At 38.3% G+C, this 19,696-nt stretch overlaps 1 protein-coding gene across 1 annotated transcript; it reads left to right on the forward strand.

Annotated features, from left to right (window-relative positions):
- Window positions 1–6,099: 6,099 nt before the first annotated feature.
- On the forward strand, window positions 6,100–6,972 carry LOC126076405 (olfactory receptor 6C2-like). The gene has a single exon (XM_049884934.1). The coding sequence runs from the start codon at window positions 6,100–6,102 to the stop codon at window positions 6,970–6,972; it is 873 nt and encodes a 290-aa protein (XP_049740891.1).
- Window positions 6,973–19,696: the final 12,724 nt, after the last annotated feature.

Genomic DNA, 19,696 nt, shown 5'->3' on the forward strand with positions numbered 1-19,696 from the left:
TCCAGATTTCAGAGATGAAGAGGAATTTTGGGATACATGATGGAGTGAATGTGTTTTACACGTGGGAAGGACATGAATTACAGGGGGCTGAAGGGCGGGATGTTATAGATTGAAACTTGTCTCCCCAAAACGTGTGTCAACTTGGCTAGGCCACGATTCCCAGTATTGAGTGCTTGTCATCCATTTTGTGATGATGTAATTACCCTAGCCTCTGTTTTTTTTTTTTTATGCCTATGATTGTGATCCTTTTTGGAAGTGAACTGTCTGTTATGTTAATGAGGAAGGATTAGAGGCAACTATGCTAATGAGGCAGGACATAATCTACAGGATTATGTCATATTTTGAGTCAATCTTTTTTGAGATATAGAAGAGAAGAGGGGGACCTCATTAACACCAAGGAAGAAGACCCAGGAGCAGAGTACATTCTTTGGACCCAGGGTTTCTGGTCTGAGAGGCCCTAGAACAGGGGAAGATTGATGACCAAGACCTTCCCTGAGAGCAGACTTACAGAGAAAGGCTTCCCCTGGACCTGGCACCCTGAATTCGGACTTTTACCCTACATAGTAAGAGAATGAATTTCTGTTCATTAAAGCCATCCACTTGTGTTATTTCTCTTATAGCAGCACTAGATAACTAAGACACTGTATTCATGAAATAGTACATTTCTGATCATGTGTTTTCTAACTAAATATGATATACATCAAGAAAAAGTTTATTAAACCACAATAATATGGCCTTTCTTCAAATGAAACACACAGTGAAGAGGGTTGTAACAATAGATTTTACCAAAAGTTTCAGGGTGAAAAAATACTAATCTTACATGGATTCTTCAAAACAATGAAAAGTAAAATAAAATAATTTACACACTTCTCAGCTAATATTAGAAAATTTGTTTCAACTTAAAACCAAAAGCTATGAAGAGCAATACAAAGAAGAAAGTATCGAAGGCAATCTTGCACTTTACCACCTACGAGGAGGAGAAAGCAGACGGTCCAGAAATGGCAGCATAGAAAATTAAAAAAATCATTTTATTCCAGTTAGCTGGGCAGTAATGAGCTTTATCAAAATGTCAAACATGTCCTGAAATCAGGCAGTTTTTTTCCCAGTTATTGCGATCCATAACTTTCCATTGATTCATATTTCCAAGAGTAATTCATAGCATACCTGAAAAAAGATAACTAGAAAGAGTAAGGACAGAAACACAGACCAAGTCATTAGGAGAACAACAAGTCCAGAATTTATATACTGATAGTTCTCTTAAATATTGGGGAAAGGAACAAGTTTAGTGTGAGGGGAAAAGCAGGAGTTTTGTATTCAAATAAATTTTTCTTCAAAACCTACAACCCCACCATGTGACCTCTGACTGGCCAATTCTCTGCTTCCCACTTTCCTCCTCTGTAAAATTAGGATGATTATTTTTTACACTATATGAGATTTATGTCAAAGGTAGATAAAATGTGTTAAGTGCCAAGCACAGCATCTAATTGAGGGAAATATAAAGATTCGGCAAAGAAGACGAAATGGAATTCACATGGCATCAGACCACCTGCAGTGTCTGTGAGGACACGGTTCCCACTGCTACCTATGCTGTTGCATTGTTGATTCCACTGTTGATTCATTAGTAACATTTTCAATTGGGTCACCAGGGACTATTTTGTTGTTCAACTCAGATGTTCCCTGTGAACTGGTAGGAAACGAAACATATAAATGTTGCTACTGTAGAATATACAAGAAAACCTGTCTCCCTGCCCCAGGAGATCAGATGTACCTCTCTGCCAAACCCAGGGAGAAAAGTTCCTTTTACTCTGCATCATCACTCTTTTGTTCCTTTTGAGCTAACAGAGTACTGGGAAATCAGGAATCAGGTGCCATTTGAGATGTGGCAAGGGACGAGGAGGCTGAAACTGGTCACAATGTATTAGGAGCAATGAAATCTAGGTGAACACTGTCTGAAGTAAGACTTACTTGAGAGAGAGAGTGTATGTGTGTGTGTGTGTGTGTGTACATGTGTCACATGTATTGAAAAAGGTCAAGGCAGCAGTGAAGCGAGGTGAAATGTGAGTTGGGGACTGAAGAAACTCAAAGCTCCTCACCAGCATCATACTCTTCAAATTTTGGTTCCATCAAGGACCCCTGATACAGCACTGTCAGAAAAGTAAGTATGCAATTCTCGTGACAGACTTTTCCACATTCTCTAAACAGGGAGGGTAAGAAATGTGGAATTCAGTTAACTGCAATTGTTACTGCAAAAACAGAATCAATATTTATTTTCAAATTGTTGTTATTCTGAATACACCTGATATTAGAATTTTCCTGCCATCATCACTTTATCCTTTGAAAGGGCCACCCATAAACATCAGTTGAGGAGACTTTTAATATTTAAGAGGCAAAATATGAAAGAGGCAAAGACACTTCCTCCCAATAATATCCTCTGTTGTTGTTTTGTTTAGGTGTCTGCGATCTGATTTCCAACTCATAGCAATACCATATGATGGAACATAGCTGCCTAATGAGGTTTCCTGGGCAGTAATCTTTATAGATGCCGATCACCAGGGTTTTTTCCATGATGCTGCTGACCGTATTCCAGTCATCAACATTTCAGTTAGCACCGAAGTGCTTAACCATTGCACCACCAGGGCTCCATTAAAAATATCTTCTAGTGTTACAGAAATCAAATAATACAAATTACATTACAGAGAATCTGGCCTTATTATGGACCTGTTATTTCAATACCTTCTTCCACTTTGGGTAGCTAACCAATAGGTCAGCAGTTTAAATTCACCATCTGCTCCTTGGAAACCCAATGGGGTGGTTCTACACTGTCCTATAGAATTGCTGTGAGTTCGAATCAGAATCGACTCCATGGCAAGGGGTTTGATTTGGCCACTTTGGGAATGGAGGCTGGTGGCATTCATTTCTAGAATTTCAAATGTTCCAGACCATAGCATGCCTTCTTCCAGATGAAGACTGAATGAGGCTTGTCCCAGACACACGTAAGATCAAGGTGCCTGAAATAAATAAAAGAACTCATTAAATAGGAAATCAATACAAGAGAAAAACTGAACTCAATCACCCTTACAGTTCCCAAAGTGAAAGTGACAAGAGGTAGCTTTGCATAAGTTAAGTCTTCAAGGGCTGCTTAAAGAAAAACACTACCTATGGGAAGGTGGTAAAATATATTGCTTACTTAATGAAATTGTTATTTCAAATATGACCCAAATTTAAAAAAAAAAAAAAATGTGACTTTCTATGCTCACAGCAACCTCTGCTATTTAAACCACAGGAGATCATGATATGGATGTAGGTGGACAAAGCAGCCTTAGACCTAAATGCTCTGCCACTACAAGCTTAGCTTGTTTTTAGAAGTAAAGTGGACTGAAAAACTTCAGTAATTAAGAGAAGACTATATTAGTTGTTTAACGCATTAAATTAAAGGACCCTCAAATGTTCATGTCGTTTATTTCACAAGTTATTTCCCTCAAAATTAGAGAATAAACCTAAATCAAACCTATTGCCATTAAGTCGATTCCGACTCAAAGTGACCCTATAGGACAGAGTAGAACGGCCCCATAGAGTTTCCAAGGAGCACCTGGTAGATTTGAACTGCCGACCTTTGGTTGCCAGCTGTAGCACTTAACCACTATACCACCGGGGTTTCCCAAATTAGATGAGAGGAGTTTTAAAACTGGTAACAGGCAATAAAATTTAAGCCTAAGAACTTCATAGCAGAGGGAAGGTTGAAGTAACAACATCCATAGCCAGTATAAGGATAGAATGTACAACTGTTAACACAATCAGCTGCTAAACAAAAGGCTGGCAGTTTGATTCCTCCAAGAGGCTCCTTAGAAGAAAAGCCTAGCAATCTACTTCCAAAAATTCAACCACTGAAAACTCTATGGAGCACAATTCAAATTAGACACAAACGCAGTCACAATGTGTCAGAATTGACTCAATAGCAATGGCTATTGGTAACATGATAGGAGGGAAAGAAGAAAGGAAAGAGAATTCGGTGTGTGAAATGACCCTGACCTATCACTCAGTCCTGCCTATGAAAATCTTTGCTCTGCAGCTTCCTAGTGCTTGGCAAGATACCACCTCTCCACTAAACCATTTCTACCATGATCTGAAGTGGGTTTCCTGGACATAAACATGTCTATGAACCCTGAAGAACACAACTTGCTAACTCAGCTGTTAGTGAGTGCTGATGTTACCAACTCTAAATGCTCCCCCTACCCCCCCCCCAAAAAAAAACACTGCCATTGCGTCAAATCCGACACATAGCCACCCCGTGGGACAGAGTAGACCTGCTCTTTAGGGTTTCCAAGGCTGGAAATATCTACGCAAGCAGACTGCCACAGCTTTCTTCCACCGAGTGGCCGGTAGCTTTGAACCGATGAACTTTTGGTTAGCAGCCAAGTGATTTGTCCACTGCGCCACCAGGGCTCCCACATAATAGGCTACAACAACTGAGTGAAGACAGTAAAATACAAATCACCACTAAGAGGGATTGCCAAGGAAAAGGCGTGGAGTAGTTATTGCCCTAAAACCAAAGTTGCATTTTCACCGTTATCTCATCTTACTATATCCCTAAGCACGCACTAAAATGAAATATTATCTCCCATCAAAAGACGGAAAGCTCCTTGGGAGACACACTTATTCATGGTTAGTTCTCCAGTCTCTGATATTAAATATTTATCTGAATAAGGGAATTTTTATTATTTACTTGAGCAGCAGAAAAGAAGACAAAACTACTTCATACATTTTTAAATCTCAATTGGGAGCACACACATTGGGTAGTATTCGGCACATAGGGTTTCCCTACAAAATTGCTCAATTTATAATTAATTCCACAAATAAAACACAAAGACATCTTAAGAACCAATATATCATTTTCAAGTAAATGTAACCCGAGAGAGAATGCATTTACCAGCTCTTCTTTTGCAGAATGGATACTCGAAGCACCTGTTTCCAACTTGAATCGCACCAAAGGCAACTTTTGATTCGAAGGAGAAGAGATCTCCCTGAGCCATCCTCTCCCACAACTAATGGGATTCCTGAAAAAAACATGTGCAGGGAGGCATGAAACTCCTGGGAGGACTTGAAAATGGTAACCTTCAAGGAAAATGTGAGTTTTACAAAATTTCTTTATAAAAATTAGTCCATTTAGCCAGTTAATTAATAGTTGATGCTTGAGCAAGTTACATTTCTCAAGAACTCAGAGAATATAAGCAGCGAGGTTAGAGGGCTGGTGGGAAATTGGTGGGGAGAGGCAATCTGAAGGGAGGAACAGCAGCAACTGTTGAAAGGAGAGATCACTAAGATATTCAGAGACAGATTCTGAAGACTGCTGCTCAGAAGAACAGGGAGGTCAATCTCACTGGCAGGGAGAGCAAGTACCACAGACCATTCCTTCTGGGATCTGGCCACGACCCCAAACGCCAAGACAGGCTTCCTCAGGTTTGTTCTCAGGTCCCAGGAAAAGGTTTCTTGTAACTCTTCAGGAAACCCGCTACCTAAAAAACACTTTTACTGGTTTAAAAGTGCTTTCATGTTCTTAAAAGCAGAAAATACACAACAAAGATACACCTTTGTATTTTAAACTTTTTGTTCTTAATTCGGGATCATTGTAAGAGCAAAGCTATTATCCAGCCCTTTGCAGTTAATTTTATTTCAAAATAGAGCCAGAGACAGAATAAAATACTCCTTGACAAATTCTTCTCTGTTACAAAAGTGGAGCTGAAAAGAAGGCTGGGAAAACCAAAGAAAAAGGAGGCAGAAGAAAAAAATGACAAGAATAATGGAATAACCTGTAACATTGATCAGACCTATGTCCCGAGACAATGATAATGAGAAACACCGTATGAAATGAGATACGTGATTGCTGCTGCGTGTTTTCATTTGACATCTGTATAAATATCATTTCTAATAAGCGAATTATAGGCCTTTGATCCATATTTAAATATTTCCAGTAAAATTCTACAACCAGATGCCAAATGCATTACATTAATACTGATTGCATCTTTCATTCATGCTCCATGCTGACGTCTTATGTTGCTTCTGTCTTCAAGTCCAATCATTTTTGACTTGACACAGGAGGTCATGACAAATCACACAGTGATAACAACATTCATCCTGCTGGGAATGACGGAGGACCCAAAATTACAAATCGTGCTTTTGGTATTTTTATTTCTCACCTACTTTTTGTGTGTGGCTGGGAACATGGCAATTATCACTCTCACACTTTTGGATTCCCGTCTTCAAACTCCCATGTATTTTTTTCTCCGAAATTTCTCTTTCTTAGAAGTCTCATTCACCTCTGTCTGTACTCCCAGATTCCTGTACAGCCTGATAACTGGAGATAAAACTTGTACCTATAATGCTTGTGTCTCACAATTGTTTTTTGGTGTCTTCTTGGGAGCAACTGAGTTTTTTCTCTTTGCTGCCATGTCCTATGATCGCTACGTGACCATCTGTAAGCCCTTACATTACACAACCATCTTGAACAACGAGTTCTGCACTACACTGCTTCTCTGCTGTTGGATTGCTGGCCTGTTGATTATTGTCCCCCCTCTTTGCATGGGTCTCCAGCTGGAATTCTGTGACTCAAATCTCATTGATGGTTTCGCTTGTGACGCGTATCCTATCCTACAGATCACCTGTTCAGACACAGAGCTTATAGAAAAGGTTGTTTTGGCTTTTGCTGTGCTAACACTGATTACTACTCTACTGGGTGTGCTTCTCTCCTACACATACATCATCAGCACCATTCTAAAATTCCCTTCTGCCCAACAAAGGAAAAAGGCCTTTTCCACCTGTTCTTCTCACATGATTGTGGTTTCCATGAGCTATGGCAGTTCCATCTTTGCCTACATTAAACCTTCAGGAAAGGAAGGAGTAGCCCTTAATAAGGTGGTGGGGCTGCTCTTAACCTCAGTTGCCCCTATGCTTAACCCTTTCATTTATACACTATGAAACAAGCAGGTAAAGGAAGCCTTCAAAGACACAGTAAAAAGGATTGCATTTCTCATAAATAAGAAATTGTTGATGTTTTGAGGCCAAGTTATGTTTAAACCCATAAAAATTTTACATGAATTTGCCAAACATAAACTTTCTATTCTGTAGATTTGTCAAACTGCTTATCCCTGTGAACATTTTTCTCTCATAATTAGGAAAAAAAAAAAAAATCAAGGTACTCAGTTCTCTTTCAAATCTATTCGCTTTCGTTTTACCATTAATGCATTCATCTAAGACTAGATTGGCAAGGTACCCAATGTTGTAAAATGGAAATCAAACAAATAAAATCCAATTCTGTGGCCATATGGCCTACTTGTGATGTGGATTCTAAAGCCCAGGGAACATTTTCCATCTGAGAACACTTCAATGTCTAACCTCCAATTTTTCAAGAGGAATTAAAAATTATTTACTGAAGCTTAAAATGTGGTACAGGACAAAATTTTGTACTCCAGAGCTCCCCTTTCATTTTAAAATTTTCAAGATATTTCTGGATTAATTTCTGGTCCATTTTCAGGATTAAATAAAAGGAGTTAATGGGACAATCATAAAAATTCTGCAGAGAGCTTTCATCTTTCTTTTCAACTAATTTATTCACACAAAAAAAAACTTTCTACTGGCTTATGTGAAAATTATTTGGATCTAGTTCTTTCTGACATATAAGTAGAGAAGAGAAGGAACCCCTTCCAAGTGCTGGGTGTCTTCTCCTGACACTGACAGTGTTTACAAGTCTCAAGGAGAAAAAGCCCTGAATTTGGAGACAAGATATCTAGAACTTCATTGAATAATTTGTTCAACTATCCAGAATTCCATTATACCTTGTGTTAATGAAAATGTTCAGAGTTAAGAAGATTAATAAAAACAATAGATATTTTTCCTAATTTGAGAAGAACATGTTAATGGGCATTTGGTTGGCTAGCGTAGACTGACTTCTGGAAATCAATTACAAGCATAGCGTAAAAAAACTGAATGGACCTAAAGATGAAGGAGAAGAAAAGATAAGGAGGGAGAACAATGTAAGTAACCTGGACCTACCCAATGCCCTGGAGTCGATTCTGACTCATAATGATTCTATAAGACACAGTAGAACTGCCCCATAGGGTTTCCAAGGAGCTGCTGGTGGATGTGCACTGCCGACCTTTTGGTGAGCAGCCAAATCCTTAACCACTGCACCACCAGCGCCCTGACTTGAACCTAGCGACTACTAATTCCTTCTACAAGATACTAAAAGCCTCTGCTCACATTCTATCTTTCTGCAAATATTGTTTATACTTTTAAACACATATACAAATGTTATTTTTATTTAACGAATATCATCTCATGCTCAGATATACTTTATAACATCATAAGGCTTTCAAAAATTCATTTTAAGTCATGTGGACAGAATGTGCATATGCTCTGTGCACTTCAAAACTCTGGGGGCAAAGGGCTTTATTGTCCAGAAAGCTTCTCATTTTGTCATCTTAGAACCATGAAAACTTCCTCAAATGTGCTAATTTCCTTTTTGATAATTTACTAAAAATGCATCACTAATATGTGTATATTCACTTAGCAGTTGGGTTAATTACTTTGCCTGAGTTATAACTCCGTAGAAAAAACTATATACATAAATCTCATTCTCTGCAATATCTAGCTGTGTCCAATTTGTAAAAGCTTTGGATGAAGGTAGACAAGGTTGAATACCTTCTGGACTTTCAAAGAGATAAGCCTGCCCCATTGACCTTGCTGGGCCTAAGTGCAGTTGGATAGAACCAATACTGCAAATGCAGGAGGTTCATGAAAGATAACCACTCGGCATCTATTCTGGACAACAAGCTTCTCACCTCTCATTCGTCCGTTCACCTCACTGAGAGGGAACACCAGGGGGCGGCATTTTACAGGTCTTTGAAGTTTCAGCAGCAGTAGGAAGTAGCACAAAAATAAATGAGGTCACTCCTGGATACATCTGTGGTTCCTAAAAATTACCTCAGGTTGTACTGGAATTGATCGTGGCTTTTCACCCTCCACAGGTTCATCAGAATATAGTAAGAATTCTGTCATTTAATTGTATGTGTAGGGTGGAAAAATTTCTCAAGGAGGGGAAAACACCTTAGACGTAGACAATATTAAAGAATTCCTTCTTGAAGAAGGGATGCCTATTCATCATCTCTACACTAGCTGTCATTGAACAATCAGATTTCACTGTGTGACCTGCAGTCTTTTTGTAAGAAGTCTCCGAAAGATCAGCAACATAAAACTGTGCATGCTTTTAATATTTATAAATTATATCCTCATTGTACCCCAGAATATTTTCTCCAGCAATTCTTGTGAAGTCACCTACCTCCTTTATAATGAGATATAATCCAGTTTGGTGTCATAGACCTCACTGCTCACTTGTGATTGTTATATGAACTATTAAGGAAATGACAGTGTGGCCATGAAGGTCCGTAAGGTACATGGTGAGAGAAGTGAGAAGAGAAAATATATAGTTAAGGGAAGGAGGAAAAATATTTCTTCTGCTTCCATACTAGACCTGTCACATTCTTTCATTTGTTCATTCAAGAACTATTTGCTGAGTGATTATTATGTGCCACAGTGTAGTTTTAGCCCTGGAATATAGCACTGAACATATAGGACAAAATTCCTGATGTCATGGAGGGTATGTTTCACTGTCAGAAGAGAAAAAGTGGATACTGAGAATGCAAGCAAGACCTCCCTGGTTCACCGCTTTCCCTTGGACCTTAAACCCTTCTTTGATTATGGGCCTTGGGAAATGAAAATAAATGCAATCCTCAAATTAAATGACAATGATTTTATCATGCTGACTAAATTCAGAGCTACTTGAATGATTGATTTGAATGGAAGCTTGGAGATCACTTTTGCAGCCCAGTCCATACACTGATTCCATTCAACCCTATGTTCCACGTCTCCTGATTGACTCAGCCTGCTGTTGTCCTGTGTTAGATGCTACCACTGCCCCATCCTCACCACTCTCTCTGTGACTGCTTTTCTCAAAAATCTATTTACCTTTTGTCCCTAAAGATGTCAACAAAAGCAAAATTATCCCTTCAGATTCAAAACCCCCAGGGAATATACTGTTTGTCAGCACAATAAGCCCTAAAGTGGCTGCTCTGCAGAGAGACATAAACTTTATTATTTGGATATTTAAAACCCTGCAAAAAAGAGAATGTATCATGCACTGATTAATCAGGATCAGTTTCCTAAAAATAGAAGAAGCCCTAGAAACTCTCTGACATTCAAATTATTTTTTGTGTATAATTTCATAAACATCTATTCAAAGTATGGCTAGTATTATGCTTAGTAGTATAGAAAATTAACAGAAGTAAATCTGCCTCATGATAAGAACTTAATATACATGACATACACCATGGAAAGTTAACAACACAAGAAATTTCACAAAGCAACAGAGATTGAAGGGTCACATATATGACACAGATCATGAGTGTTTTCAATACAGAAAGAAGGCCACTATGGACGAGGGAAATAATGATAGCTTTTATGTTATTTATTATGTGCCATATGCTGTTCCAACATGCAAGACAATAATAGAATAGGATAATAGAAACAATTAAAAATCCTATGCATTATATATTATTATTATCAATATCAATATGTCATTATTAATACTTATACTGATATTTTTTTTTATACTGATATGCTATAACAATTATCCCCATATTACAAACAAGGAAACTGAGGCACAGAATCAAGGTCAGACATCTAATAGAGGGAAACGATAAGTGTCGAACCCAGGTAATCTGGATCCAGAATCCATGCATATAACCAGAATACCATACTGCTTGCTAGTTTGCCATGTGCTGTGAAGGGACAGGTGGAATTCCATTTACACCTGGGAGAGATTTATAGAGATATAAAAGCAAGCACAGAACATTCTTGAGAAAGAAGTGAGTCAAGAAAACACATAAATCCTTACATCAGAGAACAATGTTCATCTGAAAAAGATATACAAGATAGAAATGACTGATGACATACAATAACAGATTAGTAAGAGAAATGAATGAAACCTGAGCCTAACTCATAGAATTTGAGTGTGGACAACTGAAAATATGCTACCATTGACAGAAATATGTAATTGTGTCATTACTCTGAGAAATTTCGTTGCCTAGAAGATATCAAAGAGGCAAGGCTTGGCAGTTTGGAACAGGTTGACTAGGTTATAGGAAAAACGGCTCTCCAGATGGAGAATTAGTATTGTAGATTTTGATCATTTCTCAAAATTGGTCTCTGTCCCTTCCTACAGACACATTTCTTAAATTCACTATTCATATTCTTGTATGATCATCCAAAAATGCCTTTAAGCATGTTTGTTTGTTTGTTTTTCTTTGTGGACCTCTTCAAAGTCTGTCTATTGAGGAGAGGTTAGAGTCAAATTTCCTTAAAATAGCATTCCAGGACTTTTGTAATGTGCCCTAAAACGTTCAACACACTAACCTCCTCTAAAAACCCCTGATATCTTTTTTTGAGCCACATGAAACCAGCTCTCTGCAATATCTTCTTCCTAGCCTGGAAGATCCTTCCCCCTATTGTCCAACCTTTAAGGCAAAACACTTACAAGAGAACTTCCACAAAGTTGTTCTTTGATACACTAGATGAGCTATGCTTCTATCAAATGAATGGCAACTGGTTTGGTTTGCTTTTGGATCTAAGACCATTACCTCCAGCCCTTGTGCAATAGAACCCACATCAACTCACAAAGACAATGCACCCATTATTTTCCCCATCTGTTCTGCACCTTATGCCTGTCAAATAGGCCCTTCCCATGCCCTTACAAACATGCATGTAATTTATTCTAAAATTGCTCTCTTATCTTCACCAATACTTCACCTACTCTCCTGTTTCTCTGTGGGGTTTTTCAGCAGTATTTCTGTAAACAGTTATCTATATTCCCTGTATTGCCTAAAAGTATGCCATCAGAAGGTAACACATTAACATTTTTTAAATGCTGCAATTGTACAATGTGGAATTTCATAGCCAGGGAAAATATCTTTCAAATATGAAAATAAAACATTTTCAGACCAAAAAAAAGGAAAAAAAAAAAAGGCAGAGAACGTGTATGGCTAGCAAGCCTGTAGTAAAAGACATGTTAAAGAATCTCTGCTTGAGGAAGACAAATTACACCACGTGAAAAACTAGAATTATACAAAATGACGAAGAGTGCCATAAATGGTAAATATGTGTGTAGTTTCCCATAGATCGGGGTGATTGACAGTGTTGTTCTTGTTGGTATTGCCAAGTCAGACCCTGACTCATAGAAACCCCATACACAAAGGGATCTGACTCCTGGGATCCATTAGGTTTTTTTTTACAGATTTTTGAAGGAGATCACTGGGCCTTCCTTTTGGTACTGATTGGTAAGGCTGAAATGTACCAACATACGAATTCCAAACAAACTGGCATTGTTTGGGGACTACGAACAAATATATATATGGTGATTAATACAGTGTTTCTAAATAAAGAATTGTAGAGGAAAAACACGACCCTTGAGCAACTGCAGTAGCTATTTTTGCAATGTTAGTTGTTACGGTCAAGGATTGTCTTAGATTATTGGATGAATAGATCTATTGAAGTCCTGAGAAGAATAGTGCTCCAAAATCCTGTTTAATGTATGAGACATTTGAGTCGTGGCTGCTAACTGAAAGGTTGGAGGTTTGGGTCCACCCATATGCACCTTGGAAGAAAGGCTTCACAATCTACTTCCAAAAATGTAGCCACTGAAACCCTAAGGAGCACAGTTCTACGCTGACACACATGTGGTCACCAAGGGTCAGACTCAATTCGAGGCCAACTGGTTTCTAACCATTGGTGGATGGAAGGATATTTTCTTCATTACCTGAGTACAGTACAGTGAATTGATTTTTTATGGCCTTTCCAGCCATGGTCTTGTTACTTCCACAAATTAATTGACTGGGATAATGCAAACGAGGTGTGTAAAACTCTTGCAGGACTATACAAATGAGGTGACTGTTCCCTACCAAGAGGACTGGTTTTGCCATTCAGCTGGGCTTAAAAAGGCTAACCCCCCAGAGATTCAGGGAACCTCACTACCATATAGAAGTTTGGAGCAGAGCATGTACTTTGGACCAAGGAGCTAGGATCCCAGCCCTGAGAATCTCCTACACCTAGAAGAGAGAGGGAATGCTGAAGACCGTGAGAGACAGCAGCTATGAGTCTGACTTGCCCAAGGAGAGAGAATTGAGCACCTTTAGGCAAGAGGTTTGCTGGTGGACCTAAAAAATTTGTAACACTTGTTTGTGCAGGGCAAGAGAGGCCTACGTGTGTCTTGTACAGGGGTGGCATACATCCACTCCTGGGCATCAGGGTCTGGGATAACATGATGGGAAGATAGCCCCACAGGCCCAGGTAGCATGGTAGGATCCAGCAGCAGAGGTTTAGGAGATCCCTTGCAGGGGTTTTCCAGCTGGCAACAAGGCCCAGTAAGGCCTAGAAGTAGAGTAGAAGCTTCTAGAGCAGTTGAAGGCCACTAAAAGTGTAGTGGTAACCAGAGGCAGTGGTGATATGAACACTGCATCTGACCTGAACCACCATGTGCCTGTCTAGCTACATAAGAATGGATGAGGTAATTTGAGGAAAGATAAGCGTTTTCTCTTTGAGAATCTGTTGTTGTTTACTGTCTGTTACTTATAAATAATAATAATGGTGTTCCCTTCACCAACACTGTGAAACCCTCTCATGCGTCTGACTCGATCACAGATGAATGTAGCACCCACGGAACGGTTGATGCCAGTGGAGGTATGTGCCTCATTCCTAGTAGTCTACTGGCTGCCTAGAGGTTTGAGGCATACCTTGTCTGCATGTGCAATGCAGACAGACAAACATGTATATGCATTGAGCTTGTTATTTTCCCTCTATTTGGTCTCATATACTGAACTGTAGTTGGATTTCATTTGGGATACAGAACACAACTCTGTGATATTTTTTGATTTATGGATTATTAATGCTAGACACAAATAGGCAGCATTAAATACTATTTCTGCTTTTTTATTTTAAAATACTACTTAGAGATTAAAAACCTGGAAAAAAAAAAAACTCTCGGGTTCGTATATTATTAAAAACCTCCTGAATTCACAACCCTAACAGTTCACATCGCCAGCTCCTTGTTTCCTCTGAATTGTGAATTAATGGCTTATAAATACAGCTGTGGATTAATGATGGAGCGTGGGAAATGAAGCTGTTGCTGAAGTGTGAGAAATTGGTTAAGATGACAAGACTATAAACAATAACTATATAAATACTATCATGTTTGAACTGGAACATCTAAGTAAATTCCAAAGACATATACCCAGGGATGGCAATATCTTGGAAATATGAGTCCTTCAGGCCTTACCACCCACTATGTTTCTATAAATGCAGCATTATCGAAGAGGTAATTTTCCTGAGTAGTAACTTTTCCTATTATTTTGGAGTACAGCAACATCTGCCTCTATCTCCCCTTGGGGAATAGAAAGAGGGTGCTTGTCTCCCATAAAAGTCATATGATAGAAGATATGTCAATAGAATCATTTGGAGAAACGGGGGATATTTTCAAAAGGGGAAAATGAAGTATTGCTAACTAGCTGAATGTTTCCTGGTCAGCAGAAACTTAAGCCCTAAAGCTGTAGACTAAAGTGAGAGACTGCTTGAAAGGAACTTACCCAAGGTAGTAACTTACTAGGGCAAGGACTCTGTCAGAGGTTTTTTGATGAAGCAGGAACTGACCATGTATTACATGAGTGAAGATGGAAAAGGAATCGAGAAGAATGAAAGAGAAACAACAGCAGATAGATACATCTTTCTTCCCCAAATCACAACTCTAAGCCACAAAACCTGGCCTAGTAAGAAGTATTCAAATAGACATGACACTGAAGTTTTGATCTTGATCTGATGAACTTTTAATATCTGATAATGAGATACGGTTACAAAATGAAAATAATCAGAGCTGTGGTTTCTGCTTAAGAATTCATCTGTCAGCTTTAGGAAACAAAGCAGGTTTGGAGATAGTAATAGGTGGATAAAAATAAAAACATTTTTGAAATCTTTAAAAAAATCCAATCAATAATCAGATAAAAGAATGATATGAAGTACATGGAAAATACTCATATGTTAGGATGTGGTTCAAATTTTTAAATGGTATTATTTGAAACAGTCACCACTCATCTGTCAGTTTCTCCTACTGTTGTAGCTTGTGTGTTGCTATGGTGCTAGAAGCTATGCCACCAATATTTCAAAAACCGGCAGGGTCAGCCATGGTGGACAGTTTCAGTGGAGATTCCGCACTAAGACAGACTAGCAAGCAGGGCCTGTCAGACTACTTCTGAAAAGATTGGCCAAGGAAAACCTCGTGAATAACAGTGGGAAATTGTCTGATATAGTGCCGCAGGGCACTGGAAGTGCAACTAGGGAAGAGATGCCTCCTCAAATTAGAGTCAAATTTAATGACGTAGATTGAGTTAAGCTTTCAGGACCTTCATTTGCTGATGTGACATGAATAAAATGAGAAGAAACAGCTGCAAACATCTATTAAAAATTGGAATGTAGAATGTATGAAGTATGGATCTAGAAAAATTGGAAGTCATCAAAAATGAAATGGAACTCATAAACATCAATATCCTAGGCATTAGTGAACTGAAATGGACTGGTATTCACCATTTTGAATAAATCATACTGTCTGCTATGCCTGGAAAGACAAATTGAAGAGGAACGGTGTCACATTCATTGTCAAAAAGAAGATGTCAAGGACTATCCTGAAGTACACCTCAGCCACTGAAAGGATAATATTCATACACCTATAAGGAAGACCAGTTAATAAGACCATTATTCAAATTTATGCACCAACCACTAATAACTATGATGAAGAAATTGAAGATTTTTACAAATATCTACAGTCTGAAATGGATCAAATATACAATCAAAATTAACTGATAATTATGGGCAATTGGAAACAAAGAAGAAGGATCAGTAACTAGAAAATATGGCCTTGATGATAGAACTGAAGCTGGAGATCATGTGATAAAATTTTGCAAGACCAACAACTTCTTCTTTGCAAATACCTTTTTCAACAACATAAAAGGCAACTATACATGGGGACCCCACCAGATAGAATGCACACAAAATGGCTACATCTTTGGAAAAAGACAATGGAGTCAGAACAAGGCCGGGGGCCGACTGTTGAATAGACCATCAATTGCTTATATGCAGCTTCAGGTTGAAGGTAAAGAATATTAAAACAAGACCTTGACAGCCAAAATACGAACTTCAGTATATCCCACCTGAGTGATTTCAATAATAAATTTGACGCATTGAACACTAATGACCAAAGAACAGACGAGCTATGCAATCACATCAAGGACATCATATATGAGGAAAGCAAAAGTCATTGAAAAGGAAGGAAAGAAAGAAAAGACCAAATAGATGCCAGAAGAAACTCTTAAACTTTCTCTTGAATATAGAGTAGCTAAAGCAAACCAAAGACATGATGAAATAAAAGAGCTAAACAGAAGATTTTAAAAGGCAGCTCAAGAAGAAGAAGTAAAGTATTATAACGAAATGTGCAAAGACCTGGAGTTAGAAATAACAACAACAACATAACAAACACAAATTTTAAAAAGGTAGTCTAAAAAACAAACATTATTTTATGGCTCTTTCAGGTTATACGAAAATATAAGGGAGATCATGGGCTTATGGAAGAAAAATAAACCATGTTACGACCTGTAGGTTTAAGAGCCATATATATACAAGTCAGTGGAAAATTTTCCTATACATGAGTTTTTCCAAATTTGGTATACATGTTAACAATCTTGGGTAGCTCTTTAACAATTTACTTCCTATGCTCTACCAACTGCTATCAGTGGAGAAAGGGAAGGAAACTCACACCAGCCACGAATTCAAGGTAGAGTTTAGATGCCATGACGAGGAAGGGCAAAGATGCTGATCAAGTCCTGCTCCCAGGCACAGAGATCCGACTAAGATTAAACCAGAATCTCAGAGAAATCCCTTCCCCTATCACAAGTTGAGTATGATTAACAGCAAACTGCTGGAGGAGAGTGCAAGAGCTTTAGAGAGAGAAACTCTCTGTGTCTCAGGTGTGCAAGGATACCTGAAAACGGAACCGAGAGCATAACACCAAAAGAAATTCTCTTGCTTACCAGCCAACACCTAGAAAATAGCAACAGCACCCCATCACTAAAAAATAAAAAAAAATTCCAACTTGTGGTTCACTGAAGATGATAGCAACAAGAAAAATAAACCATGCTCAACCCCTGGCTAAACTAACACTACCTGCCTGATAAAATAAGAGCATGTGGATTTCCACCATTAAATGTTATGTATCTCAGTATCAAATCTTCTATGCACGACGTCTAACAATCTAAAAAGAAAGAAAGAAAACAAAAAAAGAGATGGGTCATGAGAGAGAGAAATACGGATAACAAAAGAGAACAAATGGCAAGATATAAAGTAATTATCAAAGTCACAATTGGTGATGAGTCAAATGTTGCAACTCTCAAACAGAACCTTTAAAATAACTGTTTAATATGTTAAAAGATCTGGTGGAAAATACAGACAAAATGTATGAGAAGAATGGAAACCTCAGCGGTAAAATGGAAATGATAACAAAAGATAAATGATAAATGTTAGAAATGAAAAAGAAAAATACCAGAGTTGTAGGATTCTGTCAAATGTTTTATTAACCAATTGGACAAAGCTAATAAAATGGCTAGGGAACAGGAAGGCTTGTTGTTTTTCGCTGTCACTAAGTCCATTTCAACTCATAGTAACCCCACATACAAGAGAACGAAACGCTGGCTGGTCCTGTGCCATCCTCACAATCCTTGCTATGTTTCAGCCCATTGGTGCAGCCACTGTGTCAATCTATCTTATTGAGGGTCTTCCTCTTTTTTGCTGACCCTCAGTTTTACCAAGCATGATGTCCTTCTCTGGGGACTGCCCCTCCTGATAACACATCCAAAGCACATGAGATGAAGTCTTGTCATCCATGCTTATAACGAGCACTCTGGCTATACTCCTTTGAAGACAGATTTGTTCACTCTTCTGGCAGTCCATGGTATATTCAATATTCCTCCCCAACACCATAATTCAAAAGCATCAATTCTTCTTCTGTCTTCCTTATTCATTACCCACCTTTCAAATGCATATAAGGTAATTGAAAATACCATAACTTGGATCAGGCTCAACTTACTCCTAAAAGGGACATCTTTGCTTTTTAGCACTTCAAAGAGGTCTTTTGCAGCAGATTTGCCCAGTGCACTACATTTGATTTTTTGACTGCTATTTCTATGTGCTTTGGGTATGAATCCAAGTAAAATGAAATCCTTGGCAACTTCAATATTTTCTCCATTTATCATGATGTTGCTTATTGGTTCAGTTGTAAGGGTTTTTGTTTTCTTTATGTTGAAGTGGAATCCATACTGAAGGCTGTAGACTTTGAGCAGTAAATGCCCAATTCCTCTTACTTCCAGGAAACAAGGTTGTATCATCTGCACATCACAGTTTAATAATGAGTCTTCCTCCATTCCTGATGCCACATTCTTCCTCATATACTCTGGCTTCTTGGATTATTTGCACCACTTAAAGATTGAAAAAAGTATGATGAAAGGATATAACCCTGACTGAAGCACACTTTTTCTGATTTTAAACCAGTCAGTGCAGAACAAATCATCAGTTGCTCATATGCAAATTCAAGCTGAAGCCGAAGAATATTAAAACAAGAGCATGAAAGCCCATGTGAAACTTTGAGCATATCCTACCTGGAGGATATACCAAAAGGGAAGAATATGCTCAGCATTTCTCAAGCTGAAAGAACTCAAGAAAAAAAATCAGACCTTGAGATGCAATATTAAAGAATTCCACTGTCAAAAAAAACTCCGTCCTATAGGGTCACTATGAGTCAGAATCAACTTGAGGGGACTGGGTTCTGGGTTTATTGTCAAAACACTGAAGGACCAGGAAGCATCAAAAGAAGATGGAAGGAATACACAGAGTCACTGTACCAAAAAGAATCGGTGAACGTTCAACCATTTCTAGAGTTAGCATATGATCAAGAACCAATGGTACTGAAGGAAGAAGTGCAAGCTGCACTGAAGCCATTGGCAAAAAACAAGGCTCTGGGAATTGAGGGAATACCAATTGAGATGTTTCAACAAACTCATGTAACACTGGGAGTTCACTCACCTAAGGCCAGAAATTTGGAAGACAGCTCCTTGGCAAACCTACTGGAAGAGATCTATATTTTTGCCCATTGCAAAGAAAGATGATCCAACAGAATGTGGAAAATAGCAAACAATATCATTAATATCACACAAAAGTAAAATTTTGCCAAAGATCATTCAAAAGTGGCTGCAGCAGGATATTGACAGAGAACTGCCGGAAATTCAAACCAAATTCAGAAGAGGACATGAAACAAGATCTATGATGGTTGATGTCAGATGGATCTTGGCTGAAAGTAGAGAATGCCAGAAAGGTATTTATCTGTGTTTTAACTGGAAGGTAAGTGAAATGAAATTATTAAAACTGAAACAAAAAGAGAAAAAAAGCAACCAACCAAAAATAAATAAATAAAAATAAAATAAAACCAGAATATCCAGGCTATGTAGTAAAGTCTCTAACATATGTGTAGTTGGAGTCCCAGAAAGAAATGGTGAAAGAGAAA

Source organism: Elephas maximus, chromosome 4 (assembly GCF_024166365.1).
Source record: "Elephas maximus indicus isolate mEleMax1 chromosome 4, mEleMax1 primary haplotype, whole genome shotgun sequence".
NCBI lineage: Eukaryota > Metazoa > Chordata > Mammalia > Proboscidea > Elephantidae > Elephas > Elephas maximus.